General features: G+C 30.0%; 1 protein-coding gene across 3 annotated transcripts in view; it reads left to right on the top strand.

Moving 5' to 3' along the window:
- The window catches only part of LOC107451782 (putative G protein-coupled receptor AH9.1), an 89,024-nt gene extending 76,371 nt beyond the window's left edge, over positions 1-12,653 (top strand). For all 3 annotated transcript variants that reach the window (XM_071186413.2, XM_016067991.4, XM_043048693.3), the window contains one exon: positions 7,563-12,653. In XM_071186413.2, coding sequence (XP_071042514.1) covers positions 7,573-8,688 — 1,116 coding nt within the window. In that variant the 5' untranslated portion in view covers positions 7,563-7,572 and the 3' untranslated portion in view covers positions 8,689-12,653. The remainder of the gene's footprint in view (positions 1-7,562) is intronic.
- The last annotated feature ends 483 nt before the right edge of the window (positions 12,654-13,136 follow it).

The raw sequence follows: 13,136 nt of genomic DNA, 5'->3' as shown, positions 1-13,136 counted from the left end.
TTGTATTTTGAACATGAGTTTTTGAGAAAAACAACGCATTAACTTTTTAAAGATAAATATATCTATTTTTGTTTTTGTTAGCATTATTTTAATACATGTTGTCTTTAAAAATATGCTAAAAAACAATACCGATTATCATTTTTTATACAAATTTTATTTTAGACCTAATATGAAATAAAATACATATATGCACGCATTAGGATATTTATACAATATATTATAAGAATGAAGGGTGAGTTTTACGTTTAAAACATTCTGTCAAAACTCTAGGTGCATTTATTTGCATAATCAAATTCTATGTGTATTCATTTACGTAAATCAAAGGATATTAACAGAAATGATCTAAATGAAATTAAATATGTATGTTGAATTTTGGTTTTTAAATTTTTCAGAATTGATATTAAATGTATTTAATTTTATTAATGGACTGATTTTTACTGGATTTTTTCAAAGAAAAAAGCAGTTTTCGGTTAGCTTGGCTCAAGAAAAGCAATTTAACTATTTCTTAGAAATATTTGTCTTTTTTTTTATTTATTTAATTTAATATTTTTCAGAGTCTCTATAGTGTTGTCTGATTCTTTTCTCAGCGATGGCTGGTCAATACTAATTCCGCACCCGGCTTGCACAAACCACATTGCTGACATAAAATATCTTCAGTGTTGGTCGGATCACGCGTTAGAGTCCCCGTAAGGCTAGCCCTAAGGGTTCTCGTGGTTTTCCTCTCCATGTAACGCAAATGTGGTTTAGCTCCATTAAAAAGTCTTCCACGAAAGTAAATTTCTTTCAATACTTGATAAAGAGTTCCCTTGTCTTCTGGATTGGGTTCAAAATTGCGAGGCTACGAAGGTGAACATTAGTAGTCACAAGCCCTTGATTGGATCGGCTCTTCAATGACGGTTATAAAATGTAAAACAAAACAAAAAAAATTTTTTTTTTTTGAAAATTGTATTGATCTACATTTTTTTTGGCTACTTTTCGCTTGAGTCCAGCGAGTCCAGTGGTTCCTGAACTTATTAGTCTCGTAGACCCCTTGCCATGTTTTTCGGTTTTGGGTTACCGGATATTAATGTTTTTGTAAATTCATCAGCTTCAAATGTATTTTTGACAGCAGGTATAGGGCTACTCACTGTGAAAGACTTAAATTTTCAGCTGTAGTGAAGTGTAGAGGGAAAAAACCTAAGAAAATAACACATGTTAATTTTTTACATTTATTAATTAAATTCAAACTAATTTAATATAATTAATATGTAAATGGAATAAAATAGTGCATTATGAAACCTGTACTCAGCTACTAATATTATAATTGCTTAAATAAATGTGTGTACAAAACCGTAGTAGTGTATTGTCGGTCTGTTTATTACGTTTTCACGTAAAAGCTAAGCGACAAATCTCCGTAATCTTGTGCACAGATAAAGTTGGAGGTCTAGCTAGCTAAAGAGTTGACGCAGGCTAGGCTACAATTTACAGCAGAAAAATACTTTTTTGTTACGAAACAAAACCTTACAAGCAGAGAAAATAAAAACGTAGTAAATCAAAAAATAATTTTAATAACTTAAATTTTAATAAAATGTTTACTTCATAGATACTTTTATAAGTTATGTAGAATGTAGATAGATATATGTCTTTATATTATAATATTGTATAACGTAAGTAAGTAGGCACTATCAGTGTATGTTGATTATTTTATGCATGAAATACCAAAATTAAAATCAGGACCTACTTATATGAGATCCACTGTCGTTGACCCCCATTTTCTTTCCATGAACCCCCAATTTTTTTTCACTTGACATGGACCCCTTGCAGGCTGTCGTCGACCCCTGGGGGTCGATATAGACCACTTTGGGAATCTCTGAGCTAGCCGAAAAGTATATATATGCAGCATTAGCATTATATACCTGTTAACATTATATTTATAAGCATTATATAACTGTTAACTTTTGTTTGCTTCCAATTTCTGTGCATTGTTTCATTCGTAAACTCAATAGGGTAAATCGGTGTGAATTAAAATTGCATCTTATTTGTTGCATGAATTTTGTTATTGCAAATTTCGTTTCAAAATTAATATTAAATGAGCATTGCGTACATACTATAAATTATATGGCTAATTTTTTAAACATTTATATATTACAAAAACTAACTGTGCTTTATTCATTGCTAGTTTTTCTTTCATTTTTGATATTATGATTAAAAAAACTTCCAATATATAGAAAATATAGAATATCTATTCCATAAAAAATAATGTTTCCGGTGTATGAAACTACACTTTTAGCTTTTAAAAAATTTGACTTTATACAACATAGACAATAAATAGAATAATATTTAAAATTTAAAATAACAATTATTAAACTCATATATTTGAACTATTTCAGATGTTCTGCTGTTGGTAAATTATAGAATTCATTAAATTTTATTGTTGTTGGTAAATTAAAAAACAAATTTAAAACATACATTTAATTCAGATATGCATATAATTACCAGTTGAAATATATAATATTTTCAAGGAAAAACTATGCAGTGCGTTAGTTATGAGTTCAAACTTTATATTTATTTCAAAATTAATGTTTTTTAAAAAATACAATGCAAATAAAATAGGAACTATCAAAGTTAAATATATTTATAATATAATAGAAATTTTCTTGTTCTCAGTATATCTATTATGTTGGCAAATATATTTATTCTTAAATTGAGGTATAGTCAAGACTTAATTGTATTAAATATTCATAAGAGAGGCACTTATTTTTTTTCAAATTCTTATGTTTTTAGGAAAAAATATAGATATATTTTAACAGCAATTTACTTTAAAATAAAGTGCTGTAAAGAGCAATCAAATATTTACATTATGTGTATATACATTTAACTCAATAAAAAAGAAATTTTTAAAAATATATATTATTCGATCAAATATGTGTGTTTTAATACTAATATTTTATTTTATAACCGTCGTTGAACAGCCGACCCAATTTTTGGGTTTACGACTACTAATGTTCAACTTCGTAGCCTTGTAATTTTGAACCCAATCCAGAAGTCAAGGGAACTCCTGGATCCAGTATAGGGGAAATTTGCCACAGTGGAGGACTTTTTGATGGAGCTAACCCGCATTTGCGTCACATTTAGAGGAAGATCACGTGAATCTACCACGGTTAGCCTGACAGCAAGGGGACTCTAACCCATGATCCGTCTACCACTGATGATATTTCACTAATGCTAATATTGAATAAATTAAAGTAGAAAAATAAACACTTAAATTAATGTAAATTTATTATTAATTTATTATATTTTATAGAAGTGGTAAAATTTTGTAATTGTATCATACCTTAGAGCACGGCATAAAAGCTATTTATTTTATTAAACTTACTTTTGCGCTTTGTATATTATATTAAATGTGTGCCAATACGAACTATAGTTTCCAATACCAGAATTTTCAGTAAATTGCTACTGGGAAAATTAACAAATAAATGGTTTTTGGTTTTATTACCAGAATTATGTTTTTTTTATTTTTTTTTTACCTGAAATATTAAGTTAGTTTCACCGGAATTTTTTACTCGCTTAAATATTTGAATTCCTTTTATATTTACGGGCAAAATAATTTTTATCTTTTTTAAGTACGCGCAGCTTTTCAATACCTAATATTGCAAAGCCTTTAAAATATTTAGGATAACAACATAAAAAAGATAAGACGCCCTTTTTTTCAATTGTGACATATTTTAATAAAACTGTCCATGAATATTTTTTCCTGATAGGTGATTTAGAATTCCTGAAAGTTCCAATAAGTATAATACTCTATAAAGAAAAAAAACTTCCCATCACTTGCTTGGATATCATGCAATTTTATTCCAGAAACATTCTAAAAAAACATTATTTGTAACAATTTTGAAATGTGGTTAAAATTATATTTTCACAGGTCCTTTAATTTGCTATTATGAGTGCAGTATAACACTTGAAAATCTTTAGAGTTATTATTATTCGAATATTACAGTTTATTGTTTTGATTTAAGGATGAATCTACAGTGTTAGAAATTTTTCTGTTAGAATGGTTAAATAACAATTTATTTAATTGTAATTTTACCATATTCTAACAAAACAGCCAAATTAACATAAATAAGACGGTATTCAAACTGCTAACTGCTTGAAAAATCGTTTATTAACTGATTTCATCGAATACGATTAAACAACCAGAATTTTATCGCCTCACCTAATGAAGCTACTTAGTTCCTTGCAATTGGGGACATATTACAGCCGGGATGGCTAATCAGACAATCTCGTGACCGACAGAAGAAGGGTTCGAGTTCCAGTGTCGATACTCCTTTATTTCCTCCATTCCTATCAACAATGAAGAGTTCCCAGTGTCCTGCACTACCCAATATATGACTCTGGTCTATTAAAGTACGATGCTCTAATTTACGCATAGATTGCAGCAATATAAAGCTACTAAACTCTCCGCAAGTACCGTTAAATTTCCTTGTTCTGGTTTTGAAACTACACTGGTCGACAAAATTAAGAGATGGAAGACATTTTCCCAAATATCTAAAAAAAAATACTGAATATAAATAAATGAAATTTGGTATGGATATAGCTTATTCCATGATAATAAAGTATGTAAAACAAAAATGAAAGTGGCATTCACTGGCAAGACCTATTGCCAATAAATCCAATGTAGTCTGAACTTAAGGATAAATGATGACAATAAAAGTGAGGCTTGTACCGTGTGTGTTGCCTCAAGTATGGTGTATGATCAGCCCTGACAGACAGACAGCATGCACAACGAGTATGCATGCTGTTAATAAGGGAGTTAAGGAGGACTTGTGGAAGACCCTCCCATTCTTCCACCAGAGCAATTTTTGACTCCAGAATAGTTCTGGGGGAAGGTTGGCGCATCGCAATAACTCTCCCAAAAGCATCCTAAGCATGTTCAATAGGATTCAGGTATGGGGATTTGGCTGGCCAATCCATTCGTTGAATATCCTCGCTTTCAAGATACTCATCAACCATGAGAGCCCCATGTGGTCGCGCATTGTCGTCCATAAAAATGAACTCAGGGCCAACAGCGCCAGTGAAAAAACGCACATAGGGTTCTAGGACCTCCTGCCTGTACCTCTGGGCATTCACGGAACCATTGTCAAACACATGGAGCGGTGTGCAGGTATCTTGCATGATCTCTACCCAAATCATGAGTCCTCCCCCAGCATAATGGTCCCTTTCGATAATGTTGCTGTGATGGTATCGGGTTCCAGGTTCCCTCCATATCAATAACCATCCAGAAATAGTGTCATAGCGTCATAGAAGAATATAGCGTCATAGAAATGTGCGAAAATGCCTTCCATCTCTTAATTTTGTCCACCAGTGTATGCTAGTTGTCAATGCTTTGAAAACTGTATAGTTTTATATTCATGTTTTTTAACCATACTAGTTGTAAACTGCTTCAAAACCATAAAGATAAAAAAAATGCTCTTTTGCTGTAAACTTTATGTTCAATTGAATGAACAGACTGTTGCCGGTTATTATGCCGAAACTTTAGGGTGGAAATTCTAACAGTGTAACTAATTTTGGCAAAAGAACGTTTTTTATACATGCATGCCTTGTGATGTTGCTACATCACACGTGCGTTGTAATTATTTATTTATTCTAAAATTTATTTTGAATCATATCAATACAACATGCCTAATACCTTATTATTGAACAAAGCGCTTCTTTTTATTGTAAAAAATCATGCTTTTCGCCTCCAAGAAGGATTTATATCCTTTTTTAGGAGGATAAAATTGCAAAGGAAAATTATTTCTTAACTGCGCTTCTTATTTCATTTCTAATTTGAAAAATAAAGCAATATTTATAAATTTTCTCAGGAAAATATTTTATATTCGTTCTCCATATCAATGTAAAATAATTTAAATTAAGGAAGAATAAGAATGATGAAATTCATGTTTTAGTAATTTTTCCCTGTATTTATAATTCTGGTTAAAAACATTTTGCAAAAATAGCTCCCCTTGCATAAATTAATAAAATATTTAATTATTTTGTTAACCAAACAGTTTTAGAAGATTCAATTTCGTTTATCCGAAAACATTCAACGTTCATTCGGCATTCGCTTGCATATTTTTTATTTCATTCCTAGAGTCTAATTAAATAAGTTAGTATTACTCAGTGATTTAATTCAATTCATTCAAAATTTTAAAGGATAATTCAATCACAATTCATGATTCAATCACAATTAATTCTGAATTAAGGATTTGCAATTTTTTTGCAATTGGCTTGAAGTTATAATTCTAAGATGATACCAATATTCAAGCTTTGGTAATTAAATTAAAATTATATTTCTCGTTTTCATTTATTTCTTAGCATTAATACTCTGTATAATATAGTAGTTCTGCCGAAAATTTGAATTGTTTTATGTTAAAAATGAACATTTATCATTGGCCGTTTTGTTTATCATGACAAGGAATATTTAATTAACAAATTAAGAATTACAGCGTAATAGATAGAAGTATTTATTTAATCTAATAACTAATTATACTTGTTAGACGAAAATACAGCTTTTCAGATGATTTCTGTATTATTTTAAATTTTTAAATTTAGAAAATCGGTATATTTTAAAAATACTTTAAATTAGTTAGTATTGCTTAATATATTCAGCTATTTTGCCAAATTGCATTCAAGAAAAATTCATTATTTTTGGAATGCTTAAAACTTTCATTGGTGAATAAGATTAACTTATTATCTTATTCACCAAAAAAACCTGATGTTTTTTTGCAATAAAGTTTGTAATAAATGCCATTTCTAATCGCTGTACAATAAACGATAGGGAAAAAAATTATATATAATTTGTTGTGAGCAGTTTTATACTGGTTTAATGGTTAAAGAATTAAGTTAACTGAGTTATTCACTCGAAAACTTATTTAATAATGCTACGAATTAATGAAAACTTAATGAAAGTGATATAAAATAAAATTTATCTATAGAAGTGTATTTTAATTCATTGAAGGAGAGAGGAAATTTTGTGATTTCTATATTAAACATACTATAATGTAAAATTCTATTTATTCAATTTTATGAATATTAAAAAGTCTAATTTTAATACAGCTTGGCATATATGTTTATTTATCTTGAAAATCAGCCACAAATAAAATAATGCCCAATAGTAGTTTCTCTTTCTATCTATAAAATGTGGGAATAATACATATTAGAATAAATTTTTAAAATTGAATTTAAATTTTGAAAGCTCAGTAGGCTTGTTCATTTTCTAAAACATTGACTATATTAAACAATGCCCAATGGTAGTATCTCTTTTCCTCTGTAAAACGTGAGAGTCACATACTTAAAAATTATATTTCCAAAGTTGAAGAAAATCGCAATTAAATTTCTTTAAGAAAAATAGAGATAAAGAGGAGCTTAAATTGAAGGAAATATATAGTAATATAACTGATAGATTATTATTAAGGTGGGAAAAAATTTAATATGTGAAGGAGCATTTCTGTTTCACTTTCATTCCATTTTTACTATATTCCTTTTAAAATACTAAAATGCTTATTTTCCGACTAGATTAACTATCTCTGTTTATTTTGTTTCAGAGTATTCAAAATGGGAGAATGCCCTGCAACAGAAAACAACTTTGTCAGTGCAGCAGATAACACTAGCGTCTTCAATACAACCTCTTACCCACTACCATCGGACAATACGAACGAAGCTGTAGAAAAACTCAAATTCATCACTTATGGAATCATCAGCTCGATCATCATTGGTCTCGGAATTTTAGGCAACTCGATCAACTTAGCCGTTCTTACGAGACCAAACCTAAAAGGAGTAACATTCGTCTATCTAACATGGCTTGCCATATCCGATCTTATGTCGCTGGTTGTAAGCCTTAGCTCAATGTTTAGGTTGCATGGGATGCAGCCTAGATCATACATAGCAGCTGTGTATTATGCACACGTAGAAATGCCCCTAGTGAATGCCTTTATGGCTAGTAGCGTGTTTTTAGTAGTCGCATTAACTGTTGACCGTTACTTCTCTGTGTGTTTACCAACCAGATTTAAAGAAGTTCATAACACTCAGAGAGCAAAACGCTCCATTGCCGCTGCGTATATTTGTGCTTTTGCTCTCTATATACCAGTTTGTTTCCAAAAACATCCCGTTGAAGTTCAGTTTGCAAACAAAACGGAATATATTGCGTGTGAATATTCCAAAATAACATCTCATACAGCTTTTAAAGTGTATCTTATGATAAAGGAAGTAATCGTTCGATTGGGACCTGTTGTTTTGTTAGCCATCTTGAATACTACCATTATCATCACATTCCGCAAGACTATAAAAAAACGAAGAGATTTGTTGAGTATGTCGAATACGAATTCGACTGGACAACAGCGAGAAGGAAGTAGCAAACGATATCGAGAAGAACGAAGACTTGTGATCCTGTTAGCTGGAATAGTGATTCTATTTTTTATTGGAATGACGCCAGCAGCGGTCCTTACCATTCTGATAAGTGATGATCGCGAGTTCCACTTTGGATTCCAACTTTTCAGAGCATTTGCTAACACTTTAGAACTTTCAAATTACGCTATGAATTTTTATGTTTATTGCATGTGCAGCTCAGAAATTAGGAGGACTTTTATTGCGCTGATTACTTGTTCTAAACAAACACCGAATGTCAGTTCAGCCAGTAGCAAACCTTCACTAGAAAGCAATAACAAGTACTGATAATAGGATGTATTAGAAATATAGAAAAATGTGGCATACAAATGTGACAATTACTTAAAAAATTTGATCATAAAAGTGACATGCACTTTCACGGCACGTTACGTAATCGTTATTTCTAATACGACTTTTATTAAATTTGAATGCAAAATATGACAGACTTACACAAGATGTTACGTTATCATGATTTTCGATGTATTTTTAACTGAATTTGAACAAAATGTGTGACATACAGTTACACAACAGGTTACGTTATCACCAATTCTAATGTATTTCTACCTGTTTTAATTTCATAAAACTGAAGTCATTAGAAATTAAACGACATAATAAAACAAAGTGCTTTTTCAAAAGCTCATAAATCATTATCAGATCATTTTTAAAATCTACTCCAATGGAAGCTGAATTGAAAATGTCAAAAAGATAATTAACATTTACTTTTTTTTCAGATTCATCCAAAAACAAATATATTTGATATAAATAATTTTGTTATTTATTAATTATATTATTAATTATATTTGTTTAAAATAATTTTGTAATTTTCAATCTGTTGTCATTTACCTCGATAATGATTGATCAATTTTAATATCATTTTTCTTTTCTTGCATAAACTAGTTTAAATCTCTTAATATAAGTAAATTTTGCTAATTCTGTAAAAAATTTTTATCAAGAATGGCAATTACGGAAAACCATGTACTGGTTAAAAGATTCTATTTCACAAAACAGGCAAACTTATTTCTCTTATGTGAAATCAAAATGATATTATAAAATTTTAATGGTTTGAAAAAGATTTATTGTTCATATTATAATATGATTCATAACTCCCCACATAATATAATTAGACAATTTAAAACTTAAAATGAATAAAATGCAAACTTAGCACTTTGTAAGGAAGCGTCATTTAGCTTTAATTTAAGTTCTAAAAAGAAACAGATGATCACTAGGTGTTTTAGAGGTAGGCTTATTAGAGGTGACCGTTTAATTTTATTATTAAACGCTCTCCAAAGAAAAACTGTTTTATGGCAACAATATTTCTGAAAGTTTATTATTTTGAAATTCCTATATATATATACAGTGAAACCTGTGTATAACGATACTGTCTATAACGATAAACCTGTCTATAGCGATATTTCCTTGAGGTCCCGGTGAAATTCCTATTTACTCAATGTATTTTTAACCTGTTTATAGCGATAACCATTTTTCAGTTAAACATGTCTACAACGATAATTTTTCCTCTTTTGATAGTTGATAGTTCTATTCCGATTTTTCTACCGTTGGAAAACGACTCCCCATCGAGCATAAATGTGAGATAACAAAATGTTTTTTTTTTCATCTCTTTTGTATGTAATATTCTTTCGTTGTTTCTGAGAAAAAAAGCCACTTTTAGGGGAAATTAGAGCAGTAGAAATGGGTGAAGGGGTATTATAGGAGAGAGAGAGCTTCGTCAGAAAAACGGGGGACACACTGACGAGACATCGATGCAGCAGCGACACGACAAGATTTCACCCGAGAATGCCATATTGCTAAATAACGCTTTGCAAGATTTTGTTGCAACATTACCAAATGTAACTGATGTTCATTTGAATTCATTAGATGAACTGAAATCTATGTGCATGGAAATTGCTTCCAAAAATAAGCAAACAAAACTAACCGATTATTTTTCTAAATAATTTCTGTTTTGATTCATAAAATTGTAAGTAAATTTTTCTTGTGTGCTGTTTCATAATTCTAAGTAAAATTTTCATTTGAAGCCTATAAAAGAAGTTTAATTTATCATTAGTTTTAAACGTATACTTTTAAATTTCAAACCTGTCTATAACGATAACCTGCCTATAACAATATTTTATTTAGGTCCCTACAGTATCGTTATAGACAGGTTTTACTGATATATATAATTAAGGTTATCTCACTGTGACCTGGCATATTGAAAATTCTGAAGATCATCTAAGTCATAAAGCGATTATTTTAAATTTTAACATTTATCTGCATGATAGCTGCCATGTACCAAATTTTGTTGATTCCATAAACGTTAAACCAGATAGCCCCGTTACCAGGTTACAATAAAAATGTGAAAGTAAAGGTGAAGCAATAAAGGAAAGGAAGGAAATAAAAATAAAAATATGACCACCGAAACCGACGTCATCAGGGGGTACCGGCCCCGGTAGCCATAAAACAAAGCCTTTTCTATTGAGGAAGACGCAAATGCCTAAAGTAACTCCCTCAGTACCCCGAAGGTTTTGTATAGAAGTCCAGGAAAACACATGAAATACATAGATCCAAATTAGAAAAGAAACTCAAACAAAATCATCAGAAAATAAAAACTCACTTTAACGAGGTCAAACAGCGATTTCATAAGCAAACCGAATGAAAAGGAAACACTTAAAACTAAAGAAAACAACGCCCTCTATTACAATGCGCAGATGAGTCTAAAAGGTTACTTTCTCCACCTTAGGTGACGACAACATGAGGTCATTGTGAGACATTCAATTGTAGCAGTGATGTCCCCGAGTGACTAAGATATGACATATTCACGTCTCAACTTAGTCACACGTAGATCCTGTTGAGGCGTCACACAGTAACCCTGTTGAGGCGTGAATATGTCATAGTTTCGTCACAGTGCGACAACAAAATGGCTCAGTGAGGTCTCATGTTGGAGGTGACCGTTTTTGATGTGACCGTCACTGTGATAATCTGTGCTACCTGGGTACCTAATGGCGATAATATGACACATGGCTGTCACATTCTAAATTCTGACGATTATCCAACTTGAAAGTTGTATGTATTAACAATCTAAATGATGACTGGAGTTATCTAAACTTCAACGATTTACTATCTGGGAACTTTCATATAATAACTTTTGACAATTGTCTAAATGCTGACTGACGCAATCAAAATTTTGAAAATTATCTAGTTGATGACTGATTATTAAACTCTAAATATTGATGGTTACTTAACTAACAAATGGGTTATTAAAAATTTAGCTAATTATCTAATGATGGCTGGCATATTCTAAATTTTTGAAATCTTTTAAACGATTACTGGCATATTTAAAATTTTAACGATCTTCTAAATAATTTGCATATTTAATGGATATGCATTATTTAAATGAAAACTAAATCAACATGTAACTTTACTGTTCATATTTACCGTTAATTAATATCCTGATATTCTAGTACTTGGAAATGGCTTATTTTTTCATTTTTCTGGAAAAAAAAGTTTATTGTTTTATTTAATAAATATGCACTACCGTTGTTGTTTTTCTCTCCTTTTTATTTTCTTATTTTGTTTTAAACGTTTATATAATTTAACAATGAAATTTTTGTCATGTTTTGTGCTTATAAGTTTAAAAAAGGGTATTCTTTTGTTGCAAGAAAACGCACCTACTATTTTAATTAAACTCTGTATGGTGTTAAAGAATACAAAATGATGTGAAATGTGTTAGGATGTTTCAGAGATTTTATAATTGGGTTCTGCGTTATTTTTATCTTTACAATTGGAAATAAAACAAATATCCTTTATTTTTAGTTCGCAGTTTTTCTGTTAAATCTGCTGAGTTGTTTTTTTTTTATTTCAAGTTTTAAATCGTCTAATTATATTTGACTTTTCCTGTAGTTTCATGTCACAACTTATACTTCTACACTAAATGATTCTTATAAATATTTTCAAGTTCATGGGCAACTAAGACTTTAATAGCACACTGGTCGTGCAAATGTTGACTTTATTAATATTGAGTTGTACGTTCATTAAAAGTAAAATATTATATGTTTCAAATATTCGGGTAAATTAAATTTTTAAATATGCAGATATATCTGAAAATCGTTAATTACTTACAATCTATTTGCATTTTTTAGTTTCTACATTCTGAAAGAAAATAATTAAGATTATTTTAAAATTATCTGTGATTATTGTGATGTTTTTAAATTTGTATTATATTTATAAATGAGACATTTTGAAAATAAAACTGTTATTTATAATATTGAGTTTTTCTTTCACGTGCTTAATACGATAAAGTTTTTGAATATTAATTAATTCAATAATCCATTAAATCATAATATTAAACTGTTTTATGGATCGAGATATTTAACTGATTCGCGATCGCAACGAACTATAGGGGGCGTTGTTGTATGAGACGCTTACCTGCGATTTCCATATGAACCGTCATTCAGTTACTCTGGAGACGTCGTTAATGTAGCGTGTAGCATTGCAACGTTCCTTCTTTAGTGTGGCTTATTAAATTTAAAAAAGAAAAATGCTTGATCTTCTTTCTTGTACAACCGAAAACAAAATGGTATCTCTTTTTATTAGAGAAGGAATATCCAAAACTCATCGGAAAAATATTTGTACATTAACAGAAAAAAATATGTATATTCTTATAAGAGTTAAAACCTAATGCCCGAGAAAAAGTATTACTAAATTTAATGATATAACATGAAAGGCCCATTTAAACTTTACAT

The sequence above is a fragment of the Parasteatoda tepidariorum genome, chromosome 9 (genome assembly GCF_982258835.1).
Source record: "Parasteatoda tepidariorum strain Cologne lab strain chromosome 9, Ptep-v5.0, whole genome shotgun sequence".
Lineage (NCBI taxonomy): Eukaryota > Metazoa > Arthropoda > Arachnida > Araneae > Theridiidae > Parasteatoda > Parasteatoda tepidariorum.
The sequence above is the reverse complement of the archived record's forward strand: the minus strand, read 5'-3'. Positions and strand labels throughout refer to the sequence as shown.